The following is a 21346-nucleotide window of genomic DNA, read 5'->3' as shown; positions in this document are numbered from 1 at the left end:
TGCAGCTTTGTTTGGATACAGCGTTCTTCATTTTCCATCCTAAACTGTTGTGTGATGTTGCTGTGCGCTGTGGAGGAGCTGCCACTCGCCACTTCAGAGGTGGCTGCATTTCTGTGTTGGTGAAGTAACTGCTGAAGCTAAAGGCTTCGGATCTTTTAGGGTGACAGGTAGAAAAAGCATTAGGAAAAGCTAAAGTATTTAAGTATATATTGATTCAGCTGTGGTATCAGTGTGTAAGTTTGAGCAATGGACAAGAGCCAGGCTTTGGTCCTACAGTCTCTGACCTTTCTCAGAAAGGGTCAAATTCTGATGGTGCAAAAGGATTTCAGAGGAAGGGCATAAATGAGAGCAGAGTACATTTGTATTTTCTCCTCCAGATTCTGGGCTGTATCCCCCCAGGTAAATTAAATTAAGCATAGGAACAATGGGGTTAATTTTTTTAATTAGTTTTACTAAATTAGGCCTGTGCACTCAGTCCCAGCTGAAATGGAAATTGACTCCAGGATGCCTTCAATTCGTTGATATCCCCCACAGACTGCTGAGATTCATTTGGTGTCACAGCAGAAAATGAGAAGGTGGCCCAAGAATCTAACTTTCCCCAGCTCTGTGTTAGCGTGCTATGCCCTGGACCCGATGCGTGCGGTGAATTTCCAGTGGTGAGTGGGGATTTCAGCTGGATACCCGTAAAGAGGAGCTCTGCTCTGAACAATGCAATGGTTGCGGGGAGGGTGTCCGGAGCCCTTCTCCATCTGCCCCTGCTCAGGAACAGGCTACAGAATCTGATGTAGAGTCAGCACTTAATAGAAGTGATCCGGATCTACACCCACTGAAGCCAATGGAAAGACCCCCACTGACTTTGGTGGGCTTTGGATTGGGTCCCATGTGTATCAAACCAGCATGAGAAAACACTCCAAAGGAGGCTGAGGAGGAGGGGAGCCATGGCCCTTCCTCTCTCATGTCTGCACTGGCCTGAGGAATTGGGTAGGAGCTCAGGAGAAAGAGTGCTGCCTTCACACACCCCTGAACACTCTCCCTCTGGAAATAATTCTGCCTCCCTGATCTTCCCAGGGGGGTGCATCTCTGAATCACCTTTTCCTTGGGGCACAGTGCCACAGAGTCACCCTCGAGCCCTTCGTATTAAGATGTCAGAGAAGTGACCAAGTCTTTCCCCATTAGCTCATCAACTGCTGGATCCAGCATTCCTAAATACAAAACCACTGGATTCAAAGAGGAGTTCACTTCCTGGATTATGTCGTCAGAGGAGTTCCAATAGCAGCTGAGCCCTCGCCCTCTTATTCACACTCCCGGCTCCTCTCTGCTAGATCCATCAGTGCCTAGCTTACTTAACAACAATTGCATTTGCCTTTGAGCTCCCATCTTAATTTCCCCATTGTCTTTTTTAAGATGTATTCATTAAAATAAATCTGCACTGTGGCCTGATTTTAGGGGCTTAATATTCTTGTTTATATAATATGGGTTATAGGCTCGCCAATTAATCTGATCAGAAGATAATACGGTTCTTGTCCCAGAATCAGGCTACACAGAGTTTTGCAAGGACCCTGGGGATGCATGACAAAGACACTCACATAGAGAACAGAAATACAGCCATAAAGACTTTTATTGACATAAGGGAAAAAGTAATCAATCAGAATTACAGAAATAATATTAATACTGTTCTAGAGGTACATTTGATATCATTTACTATAAAGCTTCTTAGATTAATATACTCACATGGTTCCTTCATAGCCTGGTGTAAGAGACAAAGGATCAGCTTCTCCTCTGGCATGTCAAAGAGTCCGATGCTCCAGGTTCCTCAATTCTTGAGTGGAAGATGAAGAACTTAAGAGAAGCTAGAGAACTAGAAAGCTACGGAAAGACCCAAGAGAAGCTAACTCAAAACCTGACTAAAATTAACTAACTAAACATGATGATTTGTCACTCTTATAGAACCTGAGAACATTATGCTCACCTTCCATAGCGAAACTTAATTTCCTCATCCACACAATGTTAGGTTATGCTTACTCTATAGATTGGCTGTGACCGGAGTCCCGGGAGGGCCACACTGAGATTGTTCAAACTGCAAAGAATGGGGCAGACAATCCCCAAAACTGGTGGTTATTCCAATACTTTGATTCACCCAGCCAGCAACAAAACAGCTTTTACAATACCTTACTGGTTACTCACAAGCCAGAATACAGTTCCTTTAAAGCAACCCAGCCTTGGGCTTCCACCAAGACAGCCAAGTAAAAAATGATGAGGATTACTGAAAATCTTGTTCACCGTATAAAATAGTTCTAACCAATCCCAAAGGATCAGATACATTATCCTCCAGGTAAATTAATATTTCAGATCTTACCCAAATATATGCTTACAGCCAATTCTTATTAACTAAACTAAAATGTATTAAAAAATAAGAGAGAGCAAGTACTGGATAAAAGATCATTATACATACAGACATGAATAGAGTTCTTAGGTCACTTTCATAGTAGAGATGGTGAGCTTTAGAGTTGCAAAGAGTTCTTTCAGAATGAGTCCATGGGTTCAGTCCAGTGTTTAATATCAGGGTGCTCCAGAATGGAACTCAAGCTTCCCCTGATGAAGCATAAGGCGATTTGAGATGAAAGGATCAGGTCCCAAGAGAACTGTATACAGTTCCCGGGGAAGCCGCTTGATAGCATGCAGTCCTTGGGTGAAAACAGGCAATCATCCTAGCTTTGAAGCACACCTCCTATTTCCTAAGCATCATCGGTAATTAGCTATATGGATTAACATAAGGGAATTGCCTATTTCCCACCATTTGCAGATGATTTACCACAAACTTCAGAGAGAAGTTAAGACAGTGATATCACTACATTTACAGTTCATTTAAATCTTTTGATCTCTGAATTAACAGAATATAGTGATAGACAGGAACTGTTTGGTTACATTGTTAGCTTCTCAGAATATATATGTAAACACAAAAATTATCTACTAATATGTCTCTAAAGGTTGAATCTGGGTCAGTTAGCCTGCTAGCTGTGTAACCCTTTCTGCCCTATGTAACATGGCATAGTCATAGGTATTAATGACAATTAGTTCATCTGCACATCTGTTATTTCTGGCCTGAACTGGTTTCATGGTGGTGTTGCCCTGTTTTTGTGGTATACCTGTTAAGTTTATAGAGGGCAATCGGTTGGCCACTTATCTATGCCAAAGGTTAAAAAGCATAAGTATATTAACTTGTTTTAGCTCATCATACAGGATGTGGCCTGTAGGTTCCTCATGTGGCTGCCAAAATACTCTAGTATAAATCTATTATAATAAAACAGGAAACGGGAGACAGCTGGGGGGGGGGTCACCCATGCTCCCCTCAGGTGGCAGGACAGACAGTCAGGGGGTCGCCCGCGCTCCCCTCAGGCGGGGGGAGACAGTCAGGGGGTCGCCCGCGCTCCCCTCAGGTGGGGGATTTAAGTGCTAGTCTCACCATATTGGATTTTTTTTCCTCAAAGTCCTAGTTCCTGGATCATGTGAGTTTGTGAGACACTCAGCTTGCATTTTAAAACAGAAGTATGTTTCTAGTTCTCATGGTTGTGGTGAAAAGCTTGAAAATGTGACCTGAGTGCACCCTGCAGGGCCAGAGCCAGAAAGCAAAGCAAAGAACCCTGTTTTTTTTTTTTTTAAATCATAATTTTTTAGGCCAATCTCATGATTTCAGGGTGCTGAGTGAGGTTGGCAATACCGCACATCACTGTACCTTGCATACTGCCTCTTTCCCTTATTTCATCAGAGAGGTTCTGCATCAAGCAATGCAGACCAGTCCTGAGAGTGTTAGAGCCCTTTGGCAACACACCCACCAGACCTTTAGGGCTGGAGGCACAACTAAAACTAGTCTGGACAACACTCCCGACAATGTCGAAATGTGTGTGTGGGGGGAAGAGATAGAATCATAGAATATCAGGGTTGGAAGGGACCTCAGGAGATCATCTAGTCCAACCCCCTGCTCAAAGCAGGACCAATCCCCAGACAGATTTTTGCCCCAGATCCTTAAATGGCCCCCTCAAGGATTGAACTCACAAAGAGATGAACGTGAAGACCTAATAATTCTTCTGTCTTTTACTTTCATTATTCCATGGAGAATTAGCTCACGTTTTCCTGAATCAGGACATCACAGACTATAATATGGCAATGCTCAGGTGCCCTGTTTTCCTTGGCAGTTGTCCAGTTCCCCCTCAGGGGCAAACTAATCAGGGCTCGATTATGTTGTTTAAGGCACAGAGGGCTGAGCAAGGCACCCCAAGGAGGATGTTGGGAGGCACTATGCCTCAGAAAGCTCCTCAATTGCACTGAGGGGAACAATTTGCAGCCACTTGCTCTGAGGTGCAGCCCCTGTACTTTTTTGAGTGCTGGGAGTTGCGATCCAGGAAGCTCTAACATGTCCACTCCTCCTCCCTTGTGCAGTTGCATTAGGGCTAGGAACAATCTACCCCTCAGTCTTAAGCTTCCTACTTCATATATGTGGCAGCTGCAACAAGGTCCTTGGGAGTAGGATACCTGTTCACTGATCCCATAAACAGAGCTCACTTAAACCCCAGAATGGGATACAGGGTGGCCATTCAGTGCAAATGCTGCATGAATTAAGTGTCACAGGCCAGCATGAGAGAAACCAATAGTAACAGAACAAAGGAAAAGCATCGGCATGTACCAACATATGCCCCGGTCTTTTCACTTGTTCTCTGAGCTCTCCAGGTATTAGCACTGCTCTGACAATGAGAGTGATTGAAGGATTAGAAAACTTGCCTTACAGTGACAGAGTCAAGGAGCTGTTGTATTCACTTAGGTGGAATATGGGCCAATGGTGTTAATATGAGCCAATCACTCTATCCAACATTACACAGTGTTAAACAAGGTACAGGGTTTGGTATAGAGACCTCAGCCTGCTTAGTACCATGGCAAACACACCATCAAACATCCTTTTAATAGTTTATTAAAGATACAGAAAAGAAAGAAATACAATTAAAGCATTTGAAATGTGAATTATTAAATACGGCTTTCATTGTAACAACGTCCCTTGTTCCCTTTCCCTTTGGCTAGAGAGAGGCTTTAGAAGGAAAAAACCCATTTGACAGTCTTTAAGATGGTATTAAAGATGGTAATAACTGTCCTTTTGGGGAAAAGAGAAGCAGCTAGTTGAGATGGGTTGGAGCTGTCATTGCTGCTGCTGCTGCTGAAGTCTGATCCTGTTTTGTAGAAGACAAAACAAGACACAAACCCCCAAAAGGGGAAAGAAAACAGCAGCAAAGATAGGAAATGCAGCTTGTGTGTCTGGTGTTGACTCTTACTTGCAACCTCATTACTGGATAAACACAAGCATAGCACATGGTCTGATTAGCCATGCCAAAACTCATACTAGCATCAGGCTGTTTAAGGCATTGCTTTCAGCTGCCTTTTTTTGGTCTCAGGCTTACAACTGTGTTGCAAAATACACAGTCTTGGCTGGCTATGCCAGAGTCTTGTTAGACAGAAGAAAAAAGGAGAGGGATGGGAAAGAGAAGAAAGAGTGGAGAAGGAAAAGGATACCCATGGGGGAGAGAGAGACAAAGTCTCACATCCCAGGTTGTATTCAGGATTCAGCCAGAGCCAGAAGAGGTGCTGGTGTGATCTGGATCCCTCTCTTTGGCCCGGTTATCTCTCAGGACGGGGGTCCTAGGACATGGTGTAGCAGCCATGATGATAAGGTTCAATCTAGTAGTCAGTTTTCCTCCCAAAGTCTCTTTCTTTAAGGACCCACGAAGGAAATGGTGGGCACAATAGCCTGTCCCTTCATTATTGTGTCCATCAATTAGGGCTAGTTTCCAACACACCAGTTTTAGTTAACTGATTTCTGGTTCCACACTTTTCTTGCTTACCAGGCATGATCACAGTCCCTGAGTTATAGCAGCAGGCCTTTTGGTTTGCCAGTTCAGTCTTTTTGTCCATTTCATACATTTTCCTATCAACATTTGTTGTTGTAAGTTATTGTGACGTGTTATGTGCACTTACACTCATTTTTTTTACAGTTGAATGCAACTAGGGTAAGTTTCTAGGGCCAATTATCACAACAGAGCTCAATCTGTTTAGCTTAACAGAGAAAGTTAAGGGGTGACTCGACGACAGACTAAAAGGGGACCCAACATGGGGAACAAATATTTAATAATGGGCTCTTCACTCTAGCTGACAAAGGTATAAGAAGATCCAATGTCTGGAAGTTGAAAGTAGACACATTCAGACTGGAACTATGGCATAATTTTTTAACAGTGAGGGTAATTAACCATTGGAACAACTTACCAAGGACTGTGGTGGATTCTCTATAACTGGCAATTTTACAAGGTATAACAGATACAACAAGTAAGCTATGCCTACTCAATGTGGCACTCTGTCCCCCTCTAGGAGTGGCTAGGCCAGCAGGAAACTGATGAGTCTGCTACAGGCTTGGCTGACAGGTGTCTTTTAGCTCAGGTAGTAGAGGTTCATGCATTAAGAGCAAGACGTCCCAGGTTTGATCCCAAATTATTTGTAATATTTCTTTGATAAGTCTACTTTCAAAGTCACGCCCCTGATCAGAATGGATTCTGGCAGGCCAAAGTACTTGTCCCATAATATCTTGGCTACAGAGGGTAGCACATTGGGGAACGCTTGTGCATATCAAGTGAAATGATCTATTACCACTAATATGTTAGTGTTCCCTTTGTTCTCAGATTCTAAGGACAGAAAGTCAATATACACAAGATTCATGGGTCCCTTGCTATGGATGTTAACTAACTGGGCCGATGGTTTGGGTGTCGTCTTCTGAGTTAAACATCTGGCACGATTCTTATAATATTCCTCTCCATCCCTTGCTAATGTGGGCCGGTAATCCCTGCTTCTTACCATTCAAGTGTCCAGTGGAAAAATCAGTTTTCTGCAGAAATGAGACTTTTTGCAAAAAAAATCATTTAAACCAAAACCCAATTTTCCATCAAAGAATAGTGTTGATGAAAAATTTTCAGCCAGCCCTAGAGTAAATCACCTAAGCATCTAAGTCACGTTTGAAAATGGGATTTATGCTTCTAAATCACATAAGTGCAAGGAGGAATTCAATTAAACTGAAACCAATACATTTGAAGCTAATAAAAGGAAATACTTTTTAAAAAAACCCACAACACAATTAATCTGTGGAACAAATTGCCACAAAACATAACAAGGGCCAGGAGCTAGGAAGGATGCTAAAGAAGGATTGAAAAATTTATATGGATAATGGGAACACAGATAGGATTTAAAAAAAAAAACTTTAGAAAGGATCTAAACCATAATGCTTCAGGGCATACACCAACTACTAACTGATGGTGGTTAGGAAGGATCTCTTAGTGGGCAGAAGATATAATTGTGTATTAGGGGGTTTCCTGCAGCTTCATATGAAGTATCCAGACCTGGCTATTGTGAGAGACTGGATACTGTACTAAATGGACCTCTGGTCTGATCTAGTCTGGCAATTCCCATGTTATAACTGCAGCTGATTTTGCAAACTATGTGGTCTCCACATCTCCCAGAACAGGACTAAGTCCTGAAAAGAGATTTGCATCTGCAGAGGATGCACAGCACTCTGCTCCAGTTATTTATAGCAATCATAATAAGTCATTTTAATTGACTGCAGTTCTTTATTCCCACAGGAGAAACTGAAAATGTGCCAGTGAGTAACCCTGCAACACAGATTTCTCAGGTAAAGACAAGCAATATGCCCTGAATAATTCCAAGTTTAAAGAATGAAGAACAGATTAATAGTCTTTACAACCAAAATTCATTCAAAGGAAAAATAAAGGCAGATGTGCACATTGCATGGACACATGTTATGAACTGGGCGTCCTTCTGAAAGGTGCTTTCATCTGACCTCTTTGCTCACAGCCAGGTGCAAATTAGATGATTGGTTTGTGATCTCAGCCAAGTAATTAGATGTCACCATCCCATCGTTTGGGCACACGCACTTGTGAGTGCAAAACGGGAGGCAGTAGGGGGGTTGCTCCTTCCCTTCCTGAGCTGCACTCTGTGCTCCTTGTCTATTGCCAAAGATCTGGGTCCGTGTTAATCGTTTAGTATAAAGTTCCCAGCTCTATGATGCAACTTTCTTCAAATTGCAGTGAGGCCCCATTTTAACTGCAGTTTAAAAAAAAAGATATGTAAAAGTTGTGGGGAATCGTTTTAAAACGCAGACTTGCTTGTAGCATAGTTTCAACACTTCCATCCCCCACTCTTGCTCTTACCCCTGCCACTTTCCCCCTTTGCTACTACTATCCTTCCCTCCCTGTGCTGCTAGTAACCGTTCTAGGGCCAGAGCCTCAGCTTGCAGAAAGCAGCATAGCCCCACTGATTTCAAGTCCCGGAAGTCAATAGAGTTACACTGATTTACACCAGCTGATGATTTGGTGTATAACTCTAGGACCAGAAGGGGTACTAATCTCTGCCATTAGAGACACGGTCATCAATAGATGTAAGACTCAATAAATGTAAGCTAGTCCATGATAGGACAAGGCATCGGGCCGTTCCACTGGGGATAGGTGGGAAAATTAACTGAAATTGCCCAGGTGCTTAGGGTTTGTGGAAAGTCCTGGCAGTAATATTTCTGTGAAATTACAATTTGCATACAGGCTCATTAACAAGAGATGAGAGCCATGTGCTGAGTAATGAACCATTTATTTATAACTTCAGAACCACAGCATAAGAGGGTAGGACATGCAATGATGCTTGGTTGAGGCCTGGTGAGGCAACTAAAATAATAATAAATAATAGTAATAATTAATAATAATGTAGTTGGGAGAGGGAAGTTTTCAGGCCTAGTTTCTTGTATGAATTGTTTCCAAACAGTGTAGTTAATAATACCCTGTGTGGTGCACAGTGCTGTTGCAGCCATGTTGGCCCCAGGATATTAGAGAGGCAAGGTGGGCAAGATAATATCTTTTATTGGACCAACTTCTGTCGGTGAGAGAGAGAAGCTTTCGAACGAAACAAAGCTCTTCTTCAGGTCTGGGAAACTAACTCAAGGTGTCAGTGATAAATACGAGATTTGAACAGATTGTTTTTCATAAGTAAACAACACACATTTGAAGGGACCATTCCAGGTGATGTGACCCATTAACACCCCTCCAGTCAGGGGGAGGAAAGGAAAGCAGGGGGAAAACAGTCCATGATTTTTAGTGTCTAGCAAAGTTATGAATTTAAACTCCCAGGCTCATCTTTTGAAAGTGTTCTGTGGGTTTCTTTTCAGGATGAGGACGATAGATCAGATATAGATTGATGGCGTTGTGAAAAGTGTTTACCCACAGGTGATATGGTGTTTTTGTCTTTTATCATTTTCCTGTGAGTTCATTTGAGAGCCTAGTGATGGTCTGGTTTCCCACACATAGTTACTATTGGGGCATTTAGTGATAGGCATGTGTAGGACCCATGGATCTTGAAAGGTGTCTTGTGGGGGGTGTTGATCATCACAGCAGTGGAGATATGTCTGCAGGTTTTGCATCTGCTGTTCTGGCATGGTCTGGTGCCGCTTTGAGTTGGTGTGTCCTGGTCTGTGGGGAGCCTGCTTCTGATGACGACCTTGGAGAAGTTGGGGGGTTGGTTGAAGGCCAGAAGAGGGGGTTCAGGAAAGTTTTTTTCAGGATGGGGTCCCCATCGAGTATGGGTTGTAGCTGTTTGATGCTATCCCATATGGGTTGCAGTATGGGGTGGTATGTGACAACTAGTGGTTTGCAGACAGAGTGGGTTTTATTTCTGTATTGAAACAGGTTTTCTCGGGGTATTTGGGTGACCTGTTCCATAATGTTATCTACTTCTCTGGTGGAGTGTCCTTGTTTGGAGCAGGCAATTCTGAGTGTGTTAAGATGTGTATCCTGGATTTTCTCCTCAGAGCATATTCTGTAGTATCTCAGTGCCTGGCTGTAGATAACAGATTTCTTGGTGTGTTTGAGGTGGTAACTAGATCTACGAAGTAGGTGTGGTGATCTGTGGGTTTCTTGTATACAGTTGCCTGTAGAGTTCCATTGTTGAAGTTCTTCATGGTGTCCAAGAAGTGGATGCTGGTGTGGGAGTTTTCCAGAGAGAGTTTAATAGAAGGATGGTGATTGTTGAAGTTGTGGTGGAAATTCATGAGGGAGCTGAAGTCATCTGTCCAGATGATGAAAATATCATCAATGTATCTCAGGTATATCATTGATTTCATGGTGCATTTGTTCAGAAATTTTTCAAGGTGCCTCGAAGAGGTTGAGATATTGGGAAGCCATCATAGTATCCTTGGCTGTTTCCATGGTTTGGACAAAGCATTTGTTGTTGAATATAAAATTGTTATGGGTGAGGATGAAATGGATGAGTGTGTCAATGTGTTTGGGGTGGAGATCTGAGGGTTGTCCACCATCTTGTAAATATTTGAGGCAGGCAGCTATGCTGCCTTTGTGAGGGATGTTGATGTATAGGAAGGTGACATCCCTGGGGACAAGGAGGGTGTTCTGAGGGAGGTCGTTGATGTTGCGGAGTTTGTTGAGAAAGTAGGTTGTGTCCTGGAGGAAGCTGGCCCTTTGTGTGAGGAGTGGTTTGAGGATAGCATCTATGAGTCCCGATCTTGCTTCACTAAGAGTGCCGTGGCCAGATATAATGGGTCTGCCTGGGTTCCCTTGTTTAGCTGGGGAAGGATTTGATGATATCCTTAAATTGGGTAAACTGTGGTGTGGGGTTGTCTTTGAGTTTGTTATAGTAGGTGCTGTTGGAGAGTTGTCGGTTGGCCCCCATTAATGTATTCATCACAATTGAGGCAGACAAAGGTGGCACCACTAATCCTGTGGAAATTCTGATTTCATTCTGCTTTTTTCCCCTTCCCAAATAACTCTGGAAGTGCATGTCCAGGGATTGAATAGAGATGATGGATGGAATTAACGGTAGATTTGGAACAGACGCTGTCCGGGGGTACCTAGGGTTGTGATGCACCTCACTGGCCCTTAGCATAAGGAAGACTTATCTGTGCTTGCTGTGAAACAGCTCCCAGAAACCACCAATCTCTGGCAACACATGCACTGCCCTCCAGGCCTCCTCAGTTCTCGGTCTCTGTGTACCAGTAGCAATAGGCACACACCAACCCCTGAGTCCTCGGAGTGTGCCCTGCAGCATCCAGCCCCTTATCCCCTGGACACTCTCAGAACTACCAGGCCTCCTGTTCCCAGTTTGAAAGATTCAGCTCAGGACAAGCACTTTGCTTAGCACCACAGCACTCAGATCTATTGAGAGAGAAAAGAATAAGAAGTTTCTTATCAAAGGATGGTAACTTCCTGTAGAGGATTTAAAGATGTATCCCATATTGCATTTCTCATTAGGTCACACATTTTATAGGCACTCATTATGACTCATTCCAGCACTGAGATTTCTAAATTTCAACCTGTACACCTCAGGGGTAATTTGAAACCTTTGCAAGACAGCTTTTTAAAATTCAGGATATATCAAAGCGTCTCCAATCAGCATTTCATTAAATACATGTAAAGCTTTACCCAGGAGTTGTGCAATCAGTATGGGGACTGGCCTGTCCTCTGGAACTGTATGTAGTTCACTTAGCCTTTCAGAAGTGATGAGGTGTTCTTCAGTACAGTCCGTTTCCTTGTATGCAGGGCACGACTTACCCAGCTGGGTGTTCCTTGGATGGAGGGAATAGCTGGGGATGGTGGAATCTGCCCCGCCTGTCCCTTATGCTCCAGGCCGGCAGTCTTTCCTTTTCTTGGGCTTCCATGGCCTGCCAATGTGCTGCTTCGTGCTGCTGCCTTTCTGCCCCCCTCTCCTTGGCTCTCATCTCTGCTTCCCATTTTCTGCTCATATTTGGTGCCCACATTCGTTGTCTTTCTGCTCATTCTCAGCCCGACCAGCTCTCGCTTGGTAGTTGTTTCGCTGTCACTCATGCTTATGCTTTACTTTTGTTCTATTTTCCTTTCCTGAAATAAACAAAACAATAAAGCTGTAACCTTTCTTTTGACTGTTCCCACCCACCCACAACACTTGAGAATCACTTAAAAGCGTTACGCCGGCGACTGAAATACAAACCTCAGTTAAAATAACAAGCTTTGTACAAATCCTGCTTTGACTACATCACTATCACATTCTAGGGTGCAATCCTGATCAGTGAGGGTTTGTGTCACCACCTGCCCTGTAACCCTGGGTGCCTCACAATGCTTTGCTATTGTAGCTCCCAGTCTGGGCCACTCACAAACAGCCTGCCACCACGCAGGTTACACCCTGAGTGTCAGTGTATGACCGTAGCCCTGGTCCAGCAGCCTGTCAGCAACACACTAGTCAGACTCTGGCTTCCACCAGCCTTGGTTATTATTGGAGGGTGACCCCAAAAATGTGTGTTCTGCACTGTCAAGCCCTCTCCTGGACAGTTCAGATATTAAAGTTAAGTTGCTCCTATACAATAAGCAACAGTTTGCTAGTTAAACTGGAGTTACCAAACAGTTCAGTTTAAACACAGCACTGGATTGGTTTAGATTAAAAAAATAAAACAAGTTTATTAACAAAATAAGATAGTTTTAAGTGAATTCAAATATAAGAGATGAAGTTAGAAGTGGTTACCAGCAACTAAAAGCTAAAACACAAGTCTAAAACTTAATCTAGCAAGTTTTGGTTCAAGGCTTTTGCTCAAGATGGCCTCTCTCACCTACAGTCTTCCAGCAAGATGGTGACTGACTCTCCTTGGTCAGGATCTCTCCCAGAGGCCCAAAGGTGCTGGTGCTTATGTCTTCTCAGGTGAAAGAACTTGGGGTTCTCTGCCCTTCTCTCTTATAGTCCAATGAACCATTGAAATGGATTCTTCTGAAGATTAGCCTTCAAAGCAAAGTTTATGCAAACAGTAAAGGAAGCGACAAGGAGTCTGGTGATGAGAAAGAATCCATGTTCTTTCTTCCCACCTGGATTTGCTGAAATGCAAATTTGCTTTGTCCCCTGCCATTTCCTCCCTCTGCTGTCTCAAGGACCCTATTTACTACTTTTATGGAAACTAAAGTAAACACACATTCCTTTGTTTATAACAGGCCTACTTAACAGACATTGCCTAGGCAGGGCTGTGTGGTTTTGGACATGTGTTAATAACATCATACAGGGGGATTTCATAACTTTATATATAATCTTGCTACAGACATTTCACCAAGATATTATTAACCAGAGAGTTATTAGTTTTCAAATGGTACTTCACAAGGCATATTTTGTACAAAGATTATTACAATGCTGTGTAGGGTGTGAATTCAGGGGTGCTTTCAGTCACACTCTCCCAATGGAGCCAGGAGCTGTAGGTACTACTGCAATACAAACCACAGTCAGTGTGCGCGCCAGGAACTCCCACTGAGGTAGGACAGGTGCTCCCCACTTCTCCTACAGCGGGAGAAGGCATGACTGACCCTCAAGGAGTAAGGGAAACTCTCCATTTTAGAAATCAGCATTAAGCCTAATAAATAATAATAATAGGAGATATACCAATCTCCTAGAACTGGAAGGGACCTTGAAAGGTCATCGAGTCCAGCCCCCTGGCCTTCACTAGCAGGACCAATTTTTGCCCCAGATCCCTAGGTGGCCCCCTCAAGGATTGAACTCACAACCCTGGGTTTAGCAGGCCAATGCTCAAACCACTGAGCTCTCCCTCCCTGCCTGAGGAGAGTTGGTGCCTTGCGATCTGAGGAGGGTCTTGCTCAAGAATGGTTTCATTTGTTGACTGCTTGCTAACTTTTGACTGTTTTGTTATGCAAATATGTTAGGTGCCATTTACTGTCCTTAATATCCAGGCCACCTTCCCCCTTAGACTAGCTTTTCCCTCCTTTCAGAGGTGAACAGACTGTAGTTTGAGAAGGAATTGAACCTGAGAACTTCTGGCTCTAAAGGAATGAGCTGCTACTGCCTGAGCTAAAAACGATTTAGGTCAATTAGCCAAGCCAAGTAACAGGCTCATCAACCCCCGTGGCCCGGGCACCCTTAGATGAGGACAGAGCACCGCAATGAGTTGGTTACATAAGCCCTTGTGTCCTCATGCCAAATTGATGATCTGATGAACTTAAGGGACACTGCTACTAACAGCATGTTCGGAGGGCTTGGATTCACATTGTTTCTGGTTCCTTTTAGTTGCAGGCACTGGCCTCTGAACTAAAAACTGGTTTCACTGAAGCAATGCAGGAACTTTCAAGAATTCAGCATGGAGAGTATGCTCTGGAGGAGAAGGTTAAGAGCTGTCACTGCACAATGGAAGAGAAAGTGTCAGAAATGAAGAATTCGCTGAACTCTTTCAAGGTAGAAGCTATTCCCACCTGTTACATTCCTCAGACCCGTTACATTCAGTGCATGCTCACAGAGGTCTTTGATAAAAATGTAAGTGTCCTTGCTAGAAGATTGCAATGTAACATTACTTTATTTCTTAGAATTGAGAACAACAAAACACAAGAACCCAAGCAGGCTGCTCCCTACCACAGAGAGGACAACTCAACCCACTTTGGCTGTCTGGCTACAGACTGATTGTTGCTAGACTCAGATTTCACACATCCCTACAAAGTCCCCTAGGCTGCAAGCAAGACTAGGAAAACCCCTTGTCATTTATAATACAAGCCTACAATTTTAACCAGTTTTTAAATATGCCACAACACCCTCTCCTGTTCTGAACAGCATAAAAGAGCATCCAGCTACAGGCCAAGCCCAGAAATGAGTTAAACTAAAACAAACAGAGAAAATGAACTATTTGGAACCCATATTCTGGGTGAGGCTACCTATCACATTGGATTAATGAACTAGCTGGACTCAACTGTAGAGACCCAGAGCCAGTCCCATCATATCATAAGTCACAAGTGAAAATGAGTCTTGATAACGTGTATACACATGTCCCTCATCACAGAACGGCTACACAGCCAGTGCCTGAGAGCAGGGGTTTGTAGGTCGTCGCTGAAGGGCATTGCTACAGAGCAGGGGTTCTCAAACTGGGGGTCGGTATCCCTCAGGGTGTCACGAGTTTATTACAGGGGGGTCATGAGCTGTCAGCTTCTACCCCAACCCCTGCTTTGCCTCCAGCATTTATAACCATGTCAAATATTTAAACAAATGTTTTTAATTTATAAGTGTGGGTGGGTGTCACCCAGAGGCTTGCTATGTGAAAGGGGTCACCAGTACAAAAGTTTGAGAACCACTGCTATAGAGTCATATTGAAGCTTGAACAAAGCGTGTCTGCTTTCATGAGAGAGAAACAGAACATGTAGATAAATGAACTCAGATAAAACCCTCTAAGGGTGGGCTAAAGTCATTCAGAAAGTTGGGCTCATTGATTTCAGTGGGAGAGAAACACCTGAGCAACACTGAAACTCCAGCCTTGGGGCAGATCCTGGCCCCCATTCTAGAGGCTTTGCACCTCTCTGGCAGTGCACAGCAGGGGGAGAGATGGCTTAATCTTCTGGTGATGGATTTCTCCCAGCTCTGGGCACCACCTCTACCTCCTCCCACCCCACCCACCCATGTGAAGTTATATGGGAAAAAGGTTAAACAGATAATTTAAAAATAAAAAAAGCAAACTAAGGTCCCGATCCTGCATACACTTACATGTGAGTGACCCCATTGTGGGATGAGAACTGCATGAGGACAATACCAGCTGTTCTCTGCGTCATTGGGAGTCATTCCATTGACTTTAATAGGCTTTGAATGAGGTCCTTTGACTCTGTCTCTCTCTGCCTTACAAGAGCTTCCTTTCTCATGCTGGTTAAGGTGCCCAAACATACTCCAGTAATGGAGGCTGTGGCAGAGATTTCCAGTACATGCTGGATAATACATGTATACATGTCCAAAACCACAGCATGTACATGATACACGCTGTAACTGCAAGAGAATAATCATCTGACCAATAGTTTTATTCCAGTAATTTCTAATCATGAGCATAGTGTCATTCCAGGCATGCATTCCATCATGACCAGGGAGCATTAGTATCTAAATTTTCTAAGTGATGTTTGAATTTATTCTGGGTTTTAGGAGGAGCTCAGTGATGCCAAGTCGAAGATTGAAGTGATCAGTGCCAAGCAAGAGGAAATGCAACAGAAAATTGAACAGCTGCAACAAGAGAAACGTAGGGAATCCCGGAAAGTGAAAACTAAGTAAGGAACTAAATCTAGAGTGTCCTGAAGTGCTCATTGTTAATTAGCAGCAGCCTCCATTAGTGAAGACTAGCTTCATATCTTCATGTCTGGAGACATCTGTATTCCCTATAGAGTAGAAAAGATGCTGGCCTCTAGCAGCACATCAGGCATTTCAGATGAAATGTTCTACGTATCCAGAGAAATGATTAACAGCTTTAACGTCCTCATTGTTGATCCAACAGTGTTAGTGAAAAGTGACTTGAGTAACTTCAAGGTAAACCTCAACTAAGGTTTTTACTGAAAAATGTAAAAGTGTTTAAAAATGTAGGGTAAACTTTTCAAAAGTGCTTCAGGAGCACAGGTTCCATTGGAAGTCAATGGGGTACCATATTATGCAGTTCCATTGGAAGTCACTGGCATACAGTATTATACAATCCCTCTATAGTCAATGGCAACTATGCTCCTAAGTCACTTAGCCTCTTTTGAAAATCCCACGGACATTATTACAAAAGACGGACCCTTAGGAGTATTGCAGACAATAGTAGTGTGTGTAACTGCTACATACCTGGTCTCCTGCCACCAGGCAGCTTCCTCTGCCAGGCAAGGCAATCCAAGTACATATGACTCATGCAGTGCGTGTGGGTACTGTGCCAGCATCTCTGAGGTGACAGCTGACCTGTACACTGACCGAATGGGATGCTTGCTGGTCCCCTCACTCCCTAAGCTGGCTGCCATGGGGGTAACCCATGGGGAGTCTGTAGCACCTGGGACAACTTGCTGCTGGTGCTGGCTGCTGGGGGCATGTTGTTGTGATAGTTACTAGCCCTCCTGCTGACAGCATTCGGAAGCTGCTGGGTGTGATAGTAACAGCAGCCTGAGGCCCATCCAGGGATGAGACTCCTAACGGATGTTAGCCACATCACTGAATGCACAACTTGAAGGCGCTCGGATACTATAGTGGTGAGCATGGTATAAGAACCTCTGTAGGAGAGACTAGGAAAAGTCTGTTGAACTCTTAAAGTCAGCGGAGATTGTAGCCTGCCAGGTAGGTACACTGCGTTTCCTGTGTGAAATTCTCCTTATCCATTGCAACTCCTTGCAAGGGTTCTGAATAGCTTGTCTCTCTTGCGTGGACCATTGCACACCTTGCACTTGTTCCACAGCAAAGTGAGCCCATGGCACGTGCATCCTGTTGTGGGGGAGTGTCTCTGCATTCACCATCCGCTTCCTCTTCCCTTTCCCCTCTTGGCTGAGCTGCCAGACGGCCAGAATGCTGGGTGCACGTTGCTGGTGCAATGCCAAAAGCCCCAGAATGTTGCCACGTGATTGCCTGCCGCTTTGTGAAACAGCTGCTCTGATAAGGCAACACAAAGCAGCTGGTGTTAGCTACTCCCCTGGCTCATGCAGTTACAGCTGCAATTTCTGATGTGAATTGTGTGCACCCCAAAGCCCACTTGTGCCTAGCTGCACTATGTGGGACACCTGGGGGGGCTCATTTTCCAGGCCACACTAATAACATCCCCTTTGTGACTCTTCAGTGATTTTCTAGCTGGTGGACACATCCCAACACCTAACTCCTTTTGTGCACCCAGCTCTTAGTTACTTGGCTAAATATATAAGAACGTATCTGGCATAACACTGTCCTGCAGCCAGGAGAAGGTGCTCCCAGAGTCATGTTAGTGAACTGTATCCAATGCAACTTCCTCAGGCAAGCCCAGGTGCTGGGCTCGGAGTGCCTCCTTAGTTGTCCTGGGTTTGTATGAGCACTAGTATTTGTATTGAAGTTTGCCATGATGACAGTTTAAGCTGAAAGTTTGCTCTGTGGTATTGTGCTTTCCAGTTGCCTCTTTATTTTCACAGAAGAACACAAAAGGATGAACACGGGTCACAAACGGTGCCTACTCCTCTACAAGGCAGTCCGTTCCGATCGATAAATCTCCCGGAACCTGTACTGATTAATGAAGATTTTACAAGTCTTTTGCACCATGCAACCTATGAGAGAGGTATGAGTGAGGGAGAATGAAGCAAGGGTTCCTTTCCTTTCCTCTGAAAAATACTCCTCACAGTAAGCTTTCAAGGGATAAGATGAGATGTGCATTGCAGATACCAGTATTTGTCAACATCTTTGTGTACACACACTAACTTGGCTGGATTAAGGCAGGATATCCAGGCACTGGTCTGAGAGAGTTTGATGTATGAAGTTTGGATGTATTTGGGGTGAAGGGCACTGCTAGTGTTTGGATTGGCCATGGGGAGAAGCTAGTTTGCATTGGTAGGCCTGGGTGCTAGGAATGCCATGAATTCTTTGATAGCTGTTGAGAGTTCTTGGACTGGATTAGACCTGGGTTTCATTTAGGCCCCGATTCAGAAAAGCATGTAAGCACATGCTTAACTTTGAAGACAAGTACCAAAGAAATGTTAAACAGTTCTGTTTTGCTATGAGAACTCATTGCTTCCATGGTCACCTTCTGCAGACCAAAACTTCTGGGTTATATTCTCCTTACTAAAACTGGTAGTTAGGGATAAAAAAAATCCCCAAACTGACCTGCTCAGAAAACTTCAAAATTAAAATTAAAATGTCAAATTTAAAATTAAAATGTCAAACTGCTCAGAAAACTTCAAAATTAAAATTAAAATGTCAAAAATCCCCAAACTAACGTGCTCAGAAAACTTCAAAATTAAAATGTCAAAGAGTTGCTGTGTTTTCCATTCCTTTCTATTCCCAATAAATTGTCCTGTTCTGTTCATTCCCTCTGAAGCACCTGGCAATGGCCACTGTCAGAAGACAGGATATCGGGCTAGATGGACCATTGGTCTGACCCAGTATGGCCGTTCTTCTCTTATGTTCTTATGACCCAGCTGGTAATGAAATCAAGAGTTTAAATGGCACTCTCTCAGTAGAAGACCTAAAAGAGGCATTCCACAGGCTAATATTAAAGAATTAAAAATTTAAACTTTCCTTTTGTATGGTTTGACTACACCTTTCAAGAAGAAACCTGCTACACAAACACCTGCTCATGTCTAGTGATATTAACATCTTACGTAGCTTTCCTTCATTCTTCCAGTCTCTGATACCCGATCCATGGCAGCTGGAGAAGGAAATGTGAAAATAGTGTCAGGCACTGGTAGGTGAATACTGACCTTTTAAAACTTCCTCCAGGGTTCACCAACCAGCTTCTTTAGAGGAATCCTGACAAAATGGAATGGTAAATTTATAGAATTCTTTCCAGCTAATGCTGAGTTTTGCTCTGGAAAAATGAACACCTCAAAGTCAATTAGCATAGCAGTCTAGCTGAACTCCTGGTAGATTTTGATGTGTGATAAAAGAATCTCTGCAAGAATAATGTGGTTTTCTTTCTCTCTCTGTTTTTTGCTAGAACAGACCAAAATTTCCAGTGCAAATTTACATTAGTCACCAGAAGCATTTTACAACAGCATTTCTTTCATTTTGGTCCTCTTAAAAAAAAAAATTATGGAAATTAGCCACATTTTCTATTAGAACCCAAGAGCAAAGGGTTTTCATTAATGCCCTTGCAGTGCAGTGAGCATAATTCCCCTTCCCCCATCTCTTCTTCATGATTTATTAAACTTGGAGGGCCAGGTCGTCAGATGGTGCAAAATGGCATAGCTCCATGAAAGTCAACATAGCTGCATCAATTGATACCAGCTCAAGATCTGGTACTGATGCTCTAATTATAACAATTCTCTCCATTTACATTACACCGTTCATCAAGGATCTCAGAGTACTTCTCCCACATTAATGAAATGTCCTCAAATCCCTGTGAGTGGGTAGGCATCATTATACCCATTTCACAGATTAACTAAGGCAGGGGTGGCCAACCTGAGCCGGAGCCAGAATTTACCAAAGAGCCACAGTAATACGTCAGCAGCCACCCCCATTAGCTCCCCGCCCCCCCGCTCCCAGTTACTCCCACTCACTGGCAGCCCCACCGATCAGCGTCTCCCCCTCCCTCCCCGCACCTCCTGATCAGCTGTTTCATGGCGTGCAGGAGGCTCTGGGGAGGGGGAGGAGGAGCGAGGGCATGACAGGCTCAGGGGAGGAGGTGGGAAGGGGTGGAGTGGGGGCAGGACCTGTGGCATAGCCAGGGGTTGAGCAGTGAGCACCCCCCGGCACATTGGAAAGTTGGCGCCTGTAGCTCCAGCCCTGGAGTCGGTGCCTGTACAAGGAGCCACATATTAACCTCTGGAGAGCCGCATGTGGCTCCGGAGCCCCAGGCTGGCCACCCCTGAACTAAGGGTACGTCTATACTTACCGTCCGGGTCGGCGGCTGGCGTTCGACTTCTTGGAGTTCGATATCTAGACGCGATATATCGAACTCCGAACGCGCTCCCGTCGACTCCGGAACTCCACCACCGCGAACGGCGGTGGCGGAGTCGACGGGGGAGCTGCGGACTTTGATCCCGCGGCGTCTCGACGGGTGAGTACTTCGAACTAAGGTAGTTCGAGTTCAGCTACGCTATTTGTGTAGCTGAACTTGCGTACCTTAGTTCGACCCCCCCCCTTAGTGTAGACCAGGCCTAAGGGATACAGAGGCCTACATTTTCAAAAGCTGGCTTCTCATTTTGACTGCTTATTTGGTGCCTAATTTTAAGTACCCAAGTTTGAAAATTTGGGAGGGGCCTGATTTTTATAAGTGCTGAGGATTGGCAGTTCCTATGGGAGTGAGCAGGAGCTCTGGATGTGCAGCACCCTTGGAAAAATCAAGTCGTAGGTTTCTCAACCTGGGGACTCCAAAATTGAGGCAACTCAAACGAGAAGCCAGTTTTGAATGTGCAGTCCTAAGCACCTAGCCCAATGGGAAACTGGGAGTCCTGATTTCCAGTCCCCACCCCCGCCACCATTCCGACCATCAGACAGGGGTGAAAGTAAAATTTCTCTTTTACCAGCACGGGGAAGGGGCAGCTTTGCCCCCCAGAAGGGGCAGGGCCTCAGGCAGAAGGGGCGACGCTGGGGGGCTCAGGGTCCCCCAGCCAGCCCGCCTACGCCGCCAGCGGTGATTTAAAAGGCCCAGAGCTACGGCCGCTGCCCCCCGAAAGGCGGCCGGAGGGGGAAAAGGGGCTTTAAAGTCAGCGGTATGGGCTGGTACAGGTGGCCACTTTTTACTGGTATGCCGTTTTTACTGGCCCGTACCGCCTTACTGTCACCCCTGCCATCAGAAGCTTTTCTGTGGATCCTTTCGTTTACACCAATTAAAGGGATAGATAAGGGTGACAAGGAC

At 44.4% G+C, this 21346-nt stretch overlaps 1 protein-coding gene across 1 annotated transcript in view; it reads left to right on the top strand.

The window, feature by feature from the left end:
• Positions 1–21346, top strand: part of ARHGEF33 (Rho guanine nucleotide exchange factor 33) — a 55086-nt gene that overhangs the window by 16140 nt on the left and 17600 nt on the right. Inside the window, exons 3-7 of the mRNA XM_045010350.1 lie at positions 7665–7714; positions 14125–14289; positions 16003–16124; positions 17967–18109; positions 19172–19231. Of these exons, the coding sequence (XP_044866285.1) occupies positions 7665–7714; positions 14125–14289; positions 16003–16124; positions 17967–18109; positions 19172–19231 (540 nt within the window). The remainder of the gene's footprint in view (positions 1–7664; positions 7715–14124; positions 14290–16002; positions 16125–17966; positions 18110–19171; positions 19232–21346) is intronic.

This window comes from Mauremys mutica, chromosome 3 (assembly GCF_020497125.1).
Source record: "Mauremys mutica isolate MM-2020 ecotype Southern chromosome 3, ASM2049712v1, whole genome shotgun sequence".
NCBI classification, from domain to species: Eukaryota; Metazoa; Chordata; order Testudines; family Geoemydidae; genus Mauremys; species Mauremys mutica.
The sequence above is the reverse complement of the archived record's forward strand: the minus strand, read 5'-3'. Positions and strand labels throughout refer to the sequence as shown.